General features: G+C 53.7%; 6 protein-coding genes across 6 annotated transcripts; 1 reads left to right on the plus strand and 5 right to left on the minus strand.

The window, feature by feature from the left end:
- Nucleotides 1-536: 536 nt before the first annotated feature.
- BU26DRAFT_585444 (uncharacterized protein) lies at nucleotides 537-3207 on the minus strand (the record flags this gene model as incomplete). Its single annotated transcript, XM_033834636.1, has 4 exons — nucleotides 537-1569; nucleotides 1851-2301; nucleotides 2355-3088; nucleotides 3157-3207. 4 exons carry the CDS (start codon nucleotides 3205-3207, stop codon nucleotides 730-732), a joined length of 2076 nt encoding a protein of 691 aa, XP_033676857.1. The 3' UTR covers nucleotides 537-729.
- Nucleotides 3208-3583: 376 nt separating this feature from the next.
- On the minus strand, nucleotides 3584-4231 carry BU26DRAFT_571595 (uncharacterized protein; the record flags this gene model as incomplete). The annotated part of the gene is made up of 1 exon (XM_033834158.1): nucleotides 3584-4231. The coding sequence occupies one exon, from the start codon at nucleotides 4229-4231 to the stop codon at nucleotides 3584-3586; it is 648 nt and encodes a 215-aa protein (XP_033676858.1).
- Nucleotides 4232-4810: 579 nt separating this feature from the next.
- On the minus strand, nucleotides 4811-7257 carry BU26DRAFT_439970 (uncharacterized protein; the record flags this gene model as incomplete). The annotated part of the gene is made up of 3 exons (XM_033824371.1): nucleotides 4811-6256; nucleotides 6549-7060; nucleotides 7110-7257. The coding sequence occupies 3 exons, from the start codon at nucleotides 7255-7257 to the stop codon at nucleotides 4811-4813; spliced, it is 2106 nt and encodes a 701-aa protein (XP_033676859.1).
- Nucleotides 7258-7993: 736 nt separating this feature from the next.
- Nucleotides 7994-9077, minus strand: BU26DRAFT_468635 (uncharacterized protein). The gene is made up of 2 exons (XM_033825295.1): nucleotides 8823-9077; nucleotides 7994-8770 (listed from the first exon to the last, which is right to left on the minus strand). The coding sequence occupies exons 1-2, from the start codon at nucleotides 9039-9041 to the stop codon at nucleotides 8126-8128; spliced, it is 864 nt and encodes a 287-aa protein (XP_033676860.1). The 5' UTR covers nucleotides 9042-9077; the 3' UTR covers nucleotides 7994-8125.
- Nucleotides 9078-9275: 198 nt separating this feature from the next.
- On the plus strand, nucleotides 9276-10626 carry BU26DRAFT_535220 (uncharacterized protein; the record flags this gene model as incomplete). The annotated part of the gene is made up of 2 exons (XM_033831259.1): nucleotides 9276-9391; nucleotides 9504-10626. 2 exons carry the CDS (start codon nucleotides 9276-9278, stop codon nucleotides 10624-10626), a joined length of 1239 nt encoding a protein of 412 aa, XP_033676861.1.
- Nucleotides 10627-10696: 70 nt separating this feature from the next.
- Nucleotides 10697-13389, minus strand: BU26DRAFT_524985 (uncharacterized protein). The gene has a single exon (XM_033830396.1). It carries the CDS (start codon nucleotides 13290-13292, stop codon nucleotides 11004-11006), a length of 2289 nt encoding a protein of 762 aa, XP_033676862.1. The 5' UTR covers nucleotides 13293-13389; the 3' UTR covers nucleotides 10697-11003.
- Nucleotides 13390-16197: the final 2808 nt, after the last annotated feature.

Below are 16197 nucleotides of genomic sequence, written 5' to 3' on the forward strand. Positions count from 1 at the left end.
TGGTGCCCAAATACCGGTCGAGCGGGCCGATCCAAGGATGAGGCGTAGAAACGTCGAAAGTTCCGTGAAATGTGCAAGGTGCAAAACGTGACGTTTGAAGGGAAATCCCTTCGAACGCTACCCTTAAAGCCAAGGAACCCAGGTCCCAGCGCGGAAGCTAATGCCTGGTCGTTGCCGTCCGGGCGATCCGACGTAGGCTTGCAGCGACGATGAAATACAGTTCGTAGGTGAGGCGGCTCTTGGCGCTCTTGATTGTTTGTTGGAAACAGGAAGTGTCCTTCTTCGGCACTGTTTTTGGACAGAACGTAGATTGAGATGGCCGTGCTGGGTTACCGTTGTTCGGCAGTGCTGCGGCATTTTTCTATCACCCCGTAAGATCCATTTTTGGCACCCTCCCGCGAGATACACTATTTGCCGTCGTTCCTCGAGACAGAGCTTCCTTCGCATTGATTGTCAGTCGCTTGACATTCCCCAGGCGGTTTCGAAACGGTTTCATGTGCCCTGGGGCAAGACGGTGCTGATCCACGCACTGGCTCGTTGTTCAACTCATGCTGAATTTTCTCTTCAGTTGAGCTAAATGTGGTGCGGTGCGGTGTTCTGCGAACCGGGCGCTCACAAATTAATCGATGCAAATCTTGTGCGCGCAGCGGCGTCAAATGCCACAAAGGACACCAGGTGAAACGCAGAATTTGGAACCGGGTACCTGGGTACCCACGTTTGTTTCACCTGTCAACCTGGATAACCGCCCCTGTGATGACCCCCATGACCCAAACCCCCTCGAGTAGCACCATGATGTCCTTGTGCATACAGTGTGCCTTGACCCTGCATGTGCCCAGCGGCTTCTGCATCGTCAGGTTTGAAAACCATTGACGGATCGACCGGATATCCATGGACATCAAACCGTGGATCGTATGTGCTGGGACTGATGCCTAGTTGGTGACTTTGCATATGGCCATGCTGAGAGTGTGACGATGAGACTTGAGGCGGGGGAAGCCCGTGCGACTGCGTCTGCAGGTGTGTCCGTGATTGGTTCGCGGATGGCTCATACGGTCCTGGTGTTCCAGCTTGACTGGCCGGCGCAGAGCCTGATGAATGCGTGCTATGTGGAGCTGATGAGTCGTAAAGGGAAAGGTCTTCAACGCGAGAAGAAGGCGCTTGCAGGAGTGATTGCTGTGAAGTGTTGAACGGAAGTTGCGCACCGGTTTGGGCAGCCAGTTGGCGGATGAGTTCTGTAGACGGATAGGACGGGGATGTGACAGCCGGCAGGGAGGCAAGGTCGTCGGCCGGATTCGAAGGAACAGGTCCAGGAGCGCCCGGGCCTAAGCCGATCGTCGTAGGGATATTTTGGGGCACATTCAGAGACCGGGGAAGCGGGAGGTTGGGCAACACATCGGAGATCTTGGCAAGCAGCAACTGCAGGTATCGGGTCTGGCCGCCGCGAAGGGCAGAGAAAAGCGTCAGGAAGCGCGAGATGTAGTCGCGGGGCCCGAGTGCAAAAGTATCTGGTGAGAAGGGTATACAAGCAACCACATCGGTTAGGCAGCAAGCAATATCGAATAACTTCTCAATCTACAGTCAAGTTAGCCGGACGTTTAAGGTGATGGACCGACATGCCAAGAAAGGAAGGGGCTGGTCTCGAAGGTGCTTGGATGCAGGATCGCGCGCAGGGAGCGCCTAGCCCTTGACATGGCGGCATCCTTGGATGTCAGAGATAGAACGTTGGAGGAGTGGGGCAATAAGCGAGGACAGATGTAACAGGGCTGGAATGCGGGCCTAGGTCATAATCGGATGACAGGCCCGGATCAACTTCTGAACAGACAACGCTACAGAATACTGGGGACGTTACTCACCAAGCCAGCACCGTGCACCTCCATCGCATGATGCGAGAACTGGTGCGTCATCGAGAGCAGGTCTCTCGAGATTTCAATGGGGTGCTTGAAGGTCATGGCGCTGTCTGCCGCGACGCTGCTGACGAGGCCTTGATTGACGCACAACTGCCAGACCATGGTGCGCAGCCACTGCTGGGTGATTCGCAGCTCAACCGCCTGGCTTTCTGTGCATTCGAGGTATGCCGGCAGAGCGTCCGACACCTCGCTCTGCAGGTGTGCAATCCACGTTGGGTTGGCGTGCGTGTGCGCTTTGTTCCACAGGCCGACAAACGTGTCGTCGATGGGCTTGTACAGGCTAATCATCAGGTCGAGGCCGGACGCGATCTGCCTCTCTTGGGGCGTTTCTTCCAAAGACGGGGCATGTATGGTCGGATAGAGTGAGATTGGGCGATGCTTGTGAAGGGCATGCGTTCTGTGCCACGGGTCAGCAAACTGGCACTGGCGACGTCCGCGCTGGAGCAGAACCTTTCGGCGACGAAGAGCAACCAATACAAGACCCGCTTGCGCGAGACGTCGAGCGGATCGTCCTTGTAGCTTTCCTCGTCGTGGAGGCCCAGCAGCTGCGCCTGAGTCGTGGCTTCCCGAAGAAACGACCAGGCCGTGTTGTCCCTTCCCAATCCAGAGTAGCAGCCATAAAACAGCCAAGAAGTCAAAATGGACAGCTGGGTCGGCGTTTCGAGGTAGTCGAAGCCTTTGCGGACCCGCACTGCTTCTTCTAGGAGGACGTGGCCCACGCCGACGTTTGAGAGCTGGGCCATCTCGGGACGAGGCAGCAGGCTGGGAGGCAGTGTCATATTGGCTTGGATCATGACGTAGGCGCACAGAGCCACAATCACGCAGTAGGCTTCGGTGGAATGCTCAATGCTCATGGACGTCTCCTGGGCGCACTGGCGGTGGAGGACGGGCTGTGCGGGATAGACGTTTGCGAAGTAGAACTCAATGCAGCTCTCCACCAGGCCGGGCGGCAGCAGTCCTGGAGTGCGAGCGAAGGTCGTGGGAAGCGCGCGTGCATCGAATCCGAGTTCATGGGGCAGACCTGCCGCTAGCTGGGCATTTCGCTGCGTTTCTCGCAGCTCCGAGAGCACCTTCGCCCGGCTGCCCTTGGGTCCCTTCTTCTGCGGGATGGCGTTGTAGGTGCATGCGAGGCCGGCGGCGACACAGTTCTTGCACGGATTCGTGCCCTCGCCAATGCACTTGACCTTGCGTCGGTGGCAGCTGCGGGTAGAGGTCAGCAGCAATACGCCAGACAGCATGGCGGCTAACGGACGCACCTATCGCAGGCTCGTTTGACTGGTGTTGAGGCGGTGGAGGCGGACATGATGGAGGGGAGGAGCTAGTGGAGGCTAGAATGCCCCTCAGAGAGAAGCAAGCACTCTCCACGCGCGGAGAACGATAGTAATAGCCAGCTGGACATGGTGCGCATAGGGCCGGCAGACGTTTTTGCATGTCTTGTGTCATTGTGCTGGAGGGAACGGCCACTCGCAACTGGCTAACCTGGACGACCGTAGGGCCAAGCCCACAGCCGCATTAGAGGGTTGCTAGCATCGCCTGCTGGGCCTGCCCGCCAGGGTGAGGCCGGACGCACGCGCAGGCCAATGGCAGATCGTGGAGAAGAGGCCAATGCCCCTGATTACACGGCGGCCGGAAAAGGTGAGTGCAGGGCGGCATGCGTGCCGCTAGACCAAACGCTCACCTCACGGCTGCAGGCGTGTGCCGGGCGGATGCTGGGCTGGAACGCGCGTGGCAGCGTATCTGGGCAGGCCGCTGCGCGTGAGGAATAGGACGATGATGGCGTCGACGGCGGCCCCAGCACGGCGGAGAGCCAAGGGCGCTGGCAGCAGTGCCAGCCGACAATCCCCCGGTTGGCTGCGCGCTGCTCGCACCGCCGGCGGACTCGCGCCGCAGGGTGGCCGTCCGCGAGCGCCCAGGGCCGATGGGGTAGGTATGCCGCGATTTCGGACTCGCACTCGTGGAGGGCTGGAGGGCTGGAATCCTGGATACACCCGCGACAGCTCGAAACATCGGCCCTGTGTGCGCGCGCATCTACCTGTGCGGCCTGCAGCAGCGACAGTCCCGCGCGCGCCCTGCGGACAGATGGAGCAATGCCGCCGCCGACTGTCGCACCTCACCGTCACCGCGTAGTCGTAGTCGCGACAGCCGTGCGGCTTTCTCCGGCCCTCCCTGTCCTCCGTCGTCATGGCTGGCACTCTCCACGTCCATGCGTCCGGCAGCGCGTCGTGAGGGTCGACCGCAGAGGGAATTGTCCCCGCAAGAGGAATGATGCAGCGCTTGCGAGGTGCCGTGTTGCCGGCTTCGAGAGCGCCGGCGGGGACGTTGGGCATCCGTGGTGTTGAGGGGGGAAGGGCCAGCTCCCGTAGTCCGCGTGAGGTTGGCCGCGCTGGAGGGAGTCCAGATGGTTGACTCTGGCGAGGGCCGTCGATGCTTATAAGGCCGCTCAAAGGGCCGTCTCGCACTCGTCGGCTGTCTTGGTCGCATCGGGGTGCCCGACTTCAAGCGGACATGCCCGCCGGATATGGAGCTCCACGATGGTTGACCTCGCGAATGATTGACCGAGCAGTCGCGATCCAGAAGCACCGAGCGTACTGCTGCACTGTGTACGACGTGAAATCCAGACGTTGGGGAAGATCTGATAGATCGCTGTGCCACGATATCGCCAAGAGATGGCACACCGTAAATCACCGGTCCATGGGGCTAGCAGTCGGTCCCATTATTATTCCACAAGCTTAAATCACTATACAAGAGCAATCGAGTATTTACGTCAACCCGACGCCTATGCTCGCCATCCCCAGCGCTCATGCAGCCAAACCCTATCCAGCAACAATGCTAACATTCGCGAGAAAAAATCAAACCACGGGCCCGAGCCGGAAAATGCGCTGCCTGCCCATTTTGTCGTAAAATCGTCATGAGAACTCCACGCGGCCGCCGCCCATCCTCGCCTGCTTCGCCTGCGCCCGTTCCGCTCTCCGCCGCCTCCTGTTCGAATCGTAGGCGCTGACGTCCGTCTCAGTGCCATATGCCTGGGTACCCAGAGGACTGCTCAACCCGCTACCCGCGGCAGCCGGGATCGGTGGCGGGGGAGGGAGCGGAACCTGGTGGTCTGCTGGAAAAGCGGCTCCAGGAGGCGGACCTGGGGGAGGAGGAGGAATGACGGGCTCAGGCATCGGTATCGGTGCGGCTGGTTGCGCGGGCGCTGGGGCCTGGGCCGCTTCCATGGCTTCCGTTCGACGCCAGCGCTCACGATCTTCGAAGTTGCTCAGCGAGCTCACGCTGCCGTTTCGATTCCTTCGCTGACGGTCCCTTCGCCTTGCTTCCCTTTCCGCGGCAGCCTCCTCCTCATTCAGCCTCCTAAGCGTTACGTGCCTCCCGTCATTGTGCATCTTCACTTTTACAGAGACTGGCGGTGAAGCTACGCTACCGCTGCTACGGTGGTGACCGTGGTCTCTCCTGGACGGCGAGCCGGCAGATGCGGCAGCAGCAGCGGCACCTGCTGCCAAGGCTCCAGTACCCCCATTGCGGTGACGACGGTGGCGACCGCCGCCTGCTGAGATGTAGGCTTCGGATCCTGAGTCAGAGAACACACCATGAGGGTCCGCAGGTGGAGCTGTGGACGGTCCAGCAATGGTTTCCGTTTGCGTGACATTCGTCGTGCTTCTCGGCGGAGGAGGGACATTTGTTCGTGATATGGCGGGTGTGGCTCCTGATATGTCGCTCTCAGAGATGATGGTCGATGGAGGTCGATTCCTCCTAGGAGGCGCGCCGTCTCCCGTATACTTTCGCCGCTGGCTTTTCGCACGAGCAATCCGCTCCTCTTCGATATCCTGCTGCTTTATCGCTGCTACATGTTCGTCCTCTTTCTTGTTCCTACGCTTGTTCCATTGGTGCCTCAGGAATCCCGCCAACCCAAGCGCAGCTATTCCATTCCGTAAACCATGTGATTCTTCCGGTTTGGTGTCGTGCTCGTCGCTAAAGCTTGTCCGACTGTCGTAAGAGTCAATCGATGCGCCACTTCGCGGAGGTCGGTGGCCGTGGCGCAAAGGGCTTCCCGCCATAGCTGCCGCCTGCGCAGCCTCCCTCTCTTCGACGCGACGCCAGTGATCACGACCGGGTGACGCAGGCGCTCTACCTTCCTCGACTCGACTCAGGTCTGTCTGGGTGACCTCGGACGGGCCTATGGGACGACTATAGCTGACGTCGCTTCCTGACTCAGTCGTTGTGTGCTTTTTTCGGTCGAACAACTTCTTGAACGCGAATATACCTCCGGCGGCCGCTCCAGCGCCTAGTAGTCGATCCCTCCAGGTACGTCCTCTTCGGCCGTCTTCTGTATATTTCTCGTCGTCGACATATGACTCGGAAGGATGAGAGCTGTGGTGGGAGCTTAGGACCTCCTGTCTGCCTCCACTAGGTCTTCTGCGACTACGGCTTCGCGAACGGTGTCTTAGTGCAGCCAACCCGGCGCCTGCTGCACCAGCTGCGGCGAGAGCACCGAGGCCATGGCCCCTGTGGCTCCGGCTACGACGGCTGCTGCTACCCGTCCGTTCTGAGATGAAGGTGCCGCGATCGTCGAAGCCCATTTCGGGCTGGGTGCGGTAGGACAGGATGAAATACACAAGGAGGAGGGTGAAACCCCAGAGTGCATACAGTATGAAAAGCACTTTGGGTGAGCCGTACAAAGTCAGACCGAGCGCGACTTGCACAATTCCCAGGAGCGCAATCAATCTCCCAAGCCATTGATGGAGCTGCAGATTTGTTAGCATTTCTCTGCAACTGGACAAAGCTCCCACGGACCATTAACTTCAGAGGCACCTTGTATCGCTCTTTGCCTTTCTCGCGCCTGTGTATGATACACCCCCCAAACGCCTGTACCAGGATCAGAGTATAAATGGCTACGCCAATGCCGTGATGCGGATTGGTCAACGATCTCGCCAGCCCAACTGCTTCGAACCCAAGTATGAAGACGGCCGTCGACAGCAGCACGGTGAGAATTTGGAGCCAAATATGAAGGCGCAATGCCATTCGTGGATTGCGGTGGTAGAATCGAGCGATAAAGATGGCGGCGGGGATGACGAAGAGAAAGGTTACCGCTGCCAGGATGCCGTGGCCCTTGACGACCGAGCGGTAGCCGACCATATTGCGGAATCGGTTTCCCATGCCTAGAAAGTCAGTCGCATGCCGCAGCGCAAGCGATATGGGCAGTCTCACCATTATATTGGGTGGTCGCGAGGTTTAAGCCTTGCAGATTCGGCAGCAAGAAAGTGTTTCTCTGCGAGTCCCAGGTCCCATCGCCGACATACATAGAGTCGGACGAGTAGACACTGCTCCCAGGAGCCGAGAGTCCATTGCTTGACATGCCGTCCCAACGCTTTCCAGGTCAACTTCCAACGCCAAAAGAGGGACAATTTTGTCGATGTAACCGGTGGATTCGAAGTTGGCAAAGGCGGATTTCGCAACAGCAGAGGTGGAGGTATCGTAGGCCCAGAATAAAAATCAGATAGAGAATGTGGTTAATCGTAACTTCGTGGCGCCGTAGAAATAGTGAGGTCTGCTCTCTGCTGTCAGGCTCGAGTGTGTTGGCAGACGTCGATGCCTTGCGCGCGGAGCATGGCCGAGGCCGCGGAGAGCTCGGTGGAGGTCGCCAGTCGTGTCGCCGTGTTGTTCGACGTCGCCGCAGAGGTTGGAATACGTGGTATCGAGATGCGCAGCCCGGGAGCCTCTTTCGCGGTACGGTGCAGGTTTTCAAAGTTGGGTGGGCAGCTGCGATGGCCGGTCAGCTAGCTTCCCAAGTGGGGTGGTCCCAGCTTGTGTTTACGGGCGGGTCGTTGGGGCGACGCAATCGATAAAGCTGCGCCCGGTGTAGACGCTCTCCTCCAATCACAGTCCGGACGGCCCTGCATTCAGCTGGCATGGTCATGGCTAGTCCTGCAACTCTCCCTCGTCCTATGCAGCGATACCTAGGTAGACATGCAGCATCAGAATGGTGTTAGCTTGCAAGCGAGCAAGTGCCGTCTGACAAGCGAGCGACTCCATGTATCTGGCGATACCCTCACAAGCTAAGCCCTTCATAACGAAAGCATAAAATATCGTAGAGCTATTTCAACTAAGCAAACCGTACTTCGAACCCTTGGTATCATAATTATCCACCCTATCCGGAACTCCATATAGAAGTAGGTCGTGTAGCCCAGCCGTCCCTCTACCCTCCCATCCCGGCATCTCACCGATTACCCATCCACTTCCAGCATCTCCCTGAGCGCCTTCTCAGAAGCCCTGAGCCACCGCCCCCTCTCCTCCAGCTCATCCCCGATACCGCCGCCCTCCTCTCGCCTTCGCCTTGCCTCCTTCGCCGCTGCTACAGTTCCTTGCTTTTGTGTCTCCAATGGCTTCAGTTCCCGTTCCAGCTTCTCCAATTCGCGCGTCCGATTCGGCAGCGCCGACTGCAACATCGAAAGCTGTGCATTCAATGCTGCCAGATCCGCTTCCCGCTGCTGAAGCAACCTCAATGTCTCCGGCAACGGCAGGCCCAGTTCCGGGTTATTCGACGGCGGCGTTTGCTCCTGCTTTAGCCGCTCAATATTCGCTTCCAAGCCTTCTATCTCCGTTGGCAAAGACTCCAGCTGTTGTGTCCGCAGCTGCACGCCCTCATAGCGTAGCGCAAGCTCTCGTCCCTTCTCTTCCAGTTGTTTCAGGATCTCTGCGACCTCCAGTTTCCGTTCCTTCAAGCTAGCTTTGAGGGCTAGAATCTCCTTCTCTTTCTCATCGTTCTCGGCAGCTTCGACTAGGCGCGGTGGGTTGTCTGTTATACCTCGCAGGAATTTCTCTTTGGTGACCTGCTCGACGTAGCTGAACCGCAGCTTGCTGAAGAGTTCCTAGAGAGCGCGTTAATTCTCTCTTTAGCAAGAACCGCAGAGTTTAATCTACCTTATAGTGTGTCAGGTCTGCTTCCAAGGCTGCCGGATGCGTATCGCCATTCTGCTCACTGTCGTCTGAAACTGCGGAGCTGCGCTTCTGAGCCGATTGTGGTAGGTCTTTCGGCGACAAGGTCTCTGCTAGAGCGAGGAGTCTCAGAGATCGCGACTGGTGTAATTGCTCGAGAGCAGATGCGGGCGTAGGCGGTTGGGATTTTCTTCTGGGAGCCATTGTGAGTGGTATCTTCCTAGGTTGCTTGAAGCATCGCGGAGGGGTGTTTGTTTTGAATTGCGCGTACCTAGGGAGGGCTGAGCCGGGGCCGAGGCACGTTGCCGTTTCCGTCCTAGTGTCCCTCTTACGTTCTGCCCTATCACTTTTGACGTCTCCCGCGTTCCAAGGTTTGGACACACAAAAGACCACGGCTTGACCGCGCCGCCTCTATCCTACCTACCCAACGACTATACCATGGCAGGCGAAAACATTGACGATGATGAATACGTCGCCAACCTGCTCAAACAGGACGCAAAGAATGCCGCGAAGAAGTACGACTTAGTAGGCCTGGAAGCCTTCACCCCGAAGAGGTGCGTTATATACCTCTTCTCCAGCGCATCCTGCGCGCGCCCTTCCTGAGAAAAAAAAGTACACTCATACCCAGATCGCCCGCCTCCTCCGTACTCGCTAACAGTCCCGCAGGTCAAGACCCGGAGCCCCAAAACCGAATACTAATTTCCTCCGACACATTATCCGCCAAACCGACAGCCACAATGCGTCTTTGCTAGCCAAGGAGGCACAAGAGTCAAAGGCTCGGCTGAAGGAGATGAACAGGGAGAAGGAGTGGGAGCGAAAGAGAGAGCGGGGGAAGAAGAACAGGGATTATGGAAGGCTCACCCCGCCGGATATGAGCGATGTCGATGACGAGGATGCAAGATACAAGAAGAAGAGGAAGCTGGATCACAGCGACGAGGAGGATGAGCGTGACAGGAGGCGACGGCGGAAACACCGCGATGGCTCACCCGAGCCTAGGTCAAGAAGAGAGAAAGACAGGGAGAGGGACAGAAGGACGAAGAGGAAGGCTGAAGGCAGTGAGGACGACGAGCGGTCCGCACGAAAGTCAAAACATTCGAGCCATCATCACGGCCGGGATCGACGACGCAGGCATAGGCACGATAGTGAAGAAGAAGAAGACCGGTCACGTCGAGATAAGGATTCAAGGCGCAGACACAGACGGAGGAAATCATATTCCAGATCCCTTTCTCGGTCACGGTCGGCATCTCCTCGCTCAAGACATCAGAAATTCTCCAAACACCGGCGCAAGTCTCGTTCTCCACGACGCGCTTCGAGAAGCCCAGTAAAAGCAAACGGGGATAAACAATCGAGTCGACGGTCCCCTACGCCGGCATCTGATTCAGATCCTCTCGAAGCTATTGTCGGACCTCTCCCACCGCCTGCCCAGCCAGCCGTCCGCTCCCGCGGTCGCGGTGCCCACAAAGCTAACTCCATGAGCATGGACGCCCGATTCTCCTCCACATACGACCCGTCCGCAGACGTCCAGCTAGGCTCAGACGCTGAAGGCAATTGGGGAGATGCACTTGAAGCATTCAGGGACCGTCAGCGGTGGAAGCAGCAAGGAGCGGAGAGGCTCCGGGAGGTGGGGTTTACGGACGACCTAGTCAAGAAGTGGGAGAAGGGGGATGAGAAGAGCGAGGAAGATGTGGTGTGGGCGCCAAAGGGCCAGGCGAGAGAATGGGACCGAGGGAAGGTGGTGGATGGAGATGGCGACGTGGAATTGAAAGCCGAGTGGGGGAGGCTAACATGAGGTCAGGGGACAAAGCCATAAGTAGTGCAGGCGCCAGCCCTGGGGCAGTTGAATAATTTCAAACGCATGCCCTGCTACTGATTTTTCTGACCAACCTCCCTGATGTTCCCCACACCCCCCACTAGCTGGGCCCATTGTCCCGACCAAAACCCAAAGTTGTCGCTGCACGCATATCCAGGCTGAGCAGTAAGGTCATTATGGTCGACCGCTCCTATTGTCTGTCTCTACTAGCTATGCCCAATGCAATGCAGCCGCCAATAAAACCCCATTGCACGACGACGGATAAGAAAGAAGGTATAAGAGCTGAAAGCTCCGGCTATATACGCTAAGCTAGCGCGATCACGTAGTCAACACGTGATCCTCAACAGTGAACAATACTACAATACTCCAGTCCTCCTGTCAGGTGCCGTATGGCGGTTTCCGCCAGCAGCCTTCACTAAGTCTTGCAGCTCAGCTCTTAACTGCCCGCCTTCTGAAGGTGGATGATCGCTCAGCTTCGGAGACACTGTCTCGTCCCGCCCCAACCCAGGTCGAGGACGCTCGATCTTCGCGCGTTCAAAATCGATTACCATGACTCTGCCGGTGCTTGTGTCAAGGAGCACGTTCCGACACAGCGCGTCACAGTGACGGACACCATGCGCATGTATCGCTTTCAGGCAAGCCTCAGCCTGATAGAGGAGCCGCTCCATGTTCGAGGCGTTCACATGTCGCGAAGTTGGTGTGCCACCGTAGCTCAGCAGTAAGGCGTGTGTCAGTGTGGGTATCTCAGAATAATACGGCTGAGGGAGCTCAAGATGGCCAAGGCAGACTGGTATGTAACGACCCTGGATCGGTCGAAGGCACTGGTAGACCGATGCCTCGTACTCAAGATCTTTAGCAAACCAGTAAGGGCTGCACTTTGCGGCAAACGTATATCCGTGTGAAGCAAGAGTGACGGTGAAGCAGACGCCGCGGCTTCCAGGTCGGCTCGCAGGGTCAAAGTTTTCGTCCATAGTCTTGCTCAGTTGTTCTCGTAGGAGGGCAAGGAACTTCTTATGCCCTATCTGATGATGGCCGCGACCGTGCTCTGGAGTGTTAGGGCAAGCCTGGTCAAGGGCCCCTCCATTCAGTAACCCAAGAAGACATTCGTGAGTGCAATGCTGTCGGGCACCGCTAACACTGCGGTTGCTTGTCGACGTCGATGGCTGTGACTTGCGTTCTGCTCTCGTCGATTTGGGTGAAGAACTCCGCCGCCGCGGTCGATGACGTAGGCGAATCGGAGATGCTCGAATCAGCTCAGAGTGCGGGGACGGCTGATACTCTGACCCATCCACCTCGTCGACAGGTATCGCTTCCAGCACCTCGTTGTAGATCACATTCCACTTCGGCAGGTTTGATAAAGCATCGCTCCTCCAGGAATGACTTCGTGGCGTCGTCTGAAGTGCCTGAAGGGTGAAAGCCAGCATCTGGCCGACAGCAGTGAGGTGTAACCGGTTGTCGCTGTCGCCTTCCAAGTCCCATCCTGTAGATTCGCCAACGTCATTCTTGGGGACTGACAAGAAGTAGTAGACAGTCCGCGGATCTTCTGGGGCCCGAAGAAAGATGCTTGCCTCGCCGGTGCGTACGCACCCAAACTCCAATCCTGCCATGATCATGTATGAGAACGCTTGAGTGATCGTAGCCGCAAGCAACCTCCGGCAGAGCTCCTTCGATCCGTCCGTGTCCTTCGAAATGACGACATCTTCAAGTTTCATATCCTCGAGTCCTTCGTAGATGTGGTTCAGCGTCAGCTTGTAAGGAGGCTTGTATTCTATGACGAATATAGCAGTTCGGGAACCCGAGTTTGTCGCGTCGCCTGACATGTTGTACGCACAGAACTGATCTGCGCGCGGCCGTGCAAATTTCCATTTTCCGGCCGGCGGGGAGGCACCGCTTCCAGCAGATTCCCCTACTATATCAATCGCTCTCTCTCTCTCTCTCAGCCGAGGTGAACGTCGACGGCTCTGGCCAGAAATATCCATTTGCTCTGTACCTCTCTCCACCTCCGCCTCAGGACTAAGTGTATTGTCATGATTTTCAAACTTCACCGAACCTCTAAGATTATATTTGCGGCGTAGATGCGGATCCGCGTAGATTCGATTAAGGATGAGGGAGGTTGGGTCTTCGGCTGTCGAGCGTTCGAAAAGATAGAGGTCGAGTTCCGAGGCTAACTTGCGGTGCAATATGTTTGGCCCAAGCTCCTGCAGCGTATGTATCGAGGTGAAGTGACGCTGTTGAATGAAGTCGGCGTCCACAAGGAGCTGCCACATCTTCTCCTGCTGCTCAGGAAAGTCCTCCCAAACACGGATCTCCTCTGGTCGAACCTTGTCATTCGCGTTCGATGGATCGCCCTCCGTAGACAGATATGGGTCAGTCTGGACCGCCAGATTAGAGTGGAGGTGGACATGGCATACGTCGAGGAACTCGGGGAGAGTAGTCTTTTGGATGGCTCGTTCTGCCTCTTGTCGCGCTCGTTTTGCCTCTTGGAGCCCTCGTTCTGCCTCTTGTCGCGCTCGTTCTGCCTCTTGTCGCGCTCGTTCTGCCTCTTGGAGCCCTCGTTCTGCCTCTTGTCGCGCTCGTTTTGCCTCCTGCCATAGGCGTTGCTCCTCTAGAAAGAGTTGTTTATAGTCCGGCGAAGGAGAGTCCATATTATGAAATGAAGGATTACACTATTTCGGAAGTAGAGTTGGGAGGGAATTTTAAAGTCCGAGAACAGGCAACAGTTGTTAAAGTAACGAAGTGGAGTATAACATTGTGGATTGTATAAGAGCTGAAAGCTCTGGCTATATACGCTAAGCTAGCGCAATCACGTGATTAACACGTGATCCTCAACAGTAAACAATAAGCTCCAGTCCTCCTGCCAGGTGCCGTATGGCGGCTTCCGCTAACAACAGTCAACAAAGCTTAATGGTCCGTGCACCACATCACGTTTTCTAAAGCTGACAGTATAGGCAAGGATTGACGCGAGCATCCATAGGAGGAGCATGTTGTGCACTTCACTGTGGTGTGGAATGTGGACGGTCGACGCTGCTTGGCTCTCAGAAGCTGCTTGAAGACCTCTCGAAGAAAAACATACTGAGATAGGTTTTCACCCAGTTCTTGATATTTCGAAAGCCACGATTATATACGAACGCCAGTAATCCCCAGAGGCATAAGAGGGGTATGACCGCATCCAAGTCAATCCCGGTATACTGTTGAACGATAGGGGAGATGCGCTGGAGGCCCGGGAAGAAAAATTCTAATACTGACACTTGCCCTTCTGTTGCTGGTCTGAATGTGGAACTCACGTTCTCTCTGACCATATCAGCGACGGGTAACATGACGAACAAGGTAAGCAAACGCCGATGCAGAAAGGTAGCTGACAATTATTTAGTGACGGTCAGATTGAATGAGTATCTCGGTTCAAAGGCTGAGGAGAACGACTATTCTTATAATCCTCTGGATAGAAGCTGTGCCGTATTTCCTACGCATGCCTTCTCAAATCCTTCTTCATGAAGGCCAAGGCCACATCATCTTACATTCCGATGAATTGGGACACTTGCTAGACTGAGCTGATAGCGCGCTAGGATATCAATTGGTACCCCGTAATTGATTATTCATTTCCTTCTCCGTAATGAGATGATAGTGTGCTCAAGGAGTTCTTCATGATACCGTTCACGATTGTGGCTTGCGTCAAACATGCAGAAGTACATCAAGTGAAAGAGACGCTCACGAAGGGTCGTGCCGATGCATCAGGGGCTGCATAAGCGTTTAGGTTGCATACAGATGTGGAGAGACCAACTCACGGACCGAAGACAGCGACACTGATGCAACCAATGGAATATCCCTTCGCCTCGACTGTCAGCGGGACGTCTCACTTGAGCATTGCTGTTGCCATATGGGGAGAAATCGGCGCACTCTGACCGTGCATCCACCACCTTTGGATCGACGCAGCACCAATTGTCACGCCTATGCATACGTCACAGAATCACAAGTCTATGAGGAGCTGTATGTTTCGTTCGATATGGCTTGCATCGAGCATGCAGTGCCACCGCTTAGCTTCCACAGATGGTTGTTTGAAGTGGATGTCCCGAAAGGACAATGTCTTTGTACCAAGGATAATACAAGCATCCATCTTGTTGGATCAACGTGTACATGGCTTGCATACATCACTAGTTCGTATAGAACACGAGGAGGCATTGAATCGATTAGATACTAGCACGATAAGACGCACTATCAGAGGTGGATGACTGCCTTTCTTAAACTTCGTGACAATTCCATAGCCTCGAACCAAAACAGTGCACCCTCTATGCAAACATACCGTGTTTCCCCACTTAACGCACAGACCCCACTCAACGCACAGTTTAAGAATAGCTACTACTACTACTTTTAAAGCTGTATAGCTCTATATAGATCTAATTATTATAAGATTTTTTAAAGAAGTAACGTACTTTATTAGCGAAAGCTCTATATTACTAAAAGCTCTAAAAATACTAAGTAAGAGAAAAATTAATAAGTATTTCTTAAATAACTAAGCGAAACCTTAATATTTTTCTATAAAATTTTAAAAATATATAGAACTATACTATATATACCTTCTATTAAATTTATACTATATATTTCTTATTACGTAAGCTAGAAGTAAGTCTTTTTCTAAAAGTAGCTATTCTTTAAGTTTAAATCTTAATAGTACTAGTAAATCTTAATAATAAACTATAAGACTTTAAAGATATATTATATACTATAGTATAAAGTCTTTTATAAAGTTTTATAGTATTTAGCTTAGTAATACTAGAGATATTAGCTTAAAGAATTTCTAATAAGTAGTTTAGAGATTTCTATTATAAGCTATTTTCTTAACTAAGACTAAAATATATATTTATACGTAAACGTAAAAAGTATACTTTAGACTTTAATTATTTAGTAATAAAGAGGTAACGTACTTTATTAGTAAACGTCTTATATTACTAAACGCTCTAAAAATACTAAGTCTCTACTAAAAAGCTACTATCTAAATTAGATTACTTTAACTCTAAGCTACTTAAGATAAATCTAGATAAGCTATCTAACTTATCTATATTATCTTTAACTACCTAGTATATTCGCGCGTTATACTCTAGCTTACTATAGCGTCTATAGCGTTACTAAGCTAGCTAGCTATTATATACTACTATCTCTTCGCGCTACTTCTTACTCTTATTCTAATTTATAGCCTCTCTTTAAGTAACTAGCTATAAGCTAGCTTTAATTATAAGAGTATTCTCTTTCTAAATCTACTTTCTTTTACGTAAATTATACTTCTTTTTCTATACATTAGCTACTTAAAGCTAGGTAACTTTAGACTCTATAAGTACTAGCTAATACGCTATTAGCTTATTACCTTTCTTAAGCTAATTAAGTAACTTAATAATATAAGTTAGTAATAAATTAAGGTACTATATAATCTTTAATTAAATTAGAGTTAATTAGAACCTTACTTTAATAAGATTACTAGGTATTTTATACTTCTAGATAGTAGTATTAGTAGTAGAAAGTATTAGCGTACGTAATTAAACTTTAAGCTTTAATACTACT

The sequence above is a fragment of the Trematosphaeria pertusa genome (genome assembly GCF_010094035.1).
Source record: "Trematosphaeria pertusa strain CBS 122368 unplaced genomic scaffold BU26scaffold_22, whole genome shotgun sequence".
NCBI lineage: Eukaryota > Fungi > Ascomycota > Dothideomycetes > Pleosporales > Trematosphaeriaceae > Trematosphaeria > Trematosphaeria pertusa.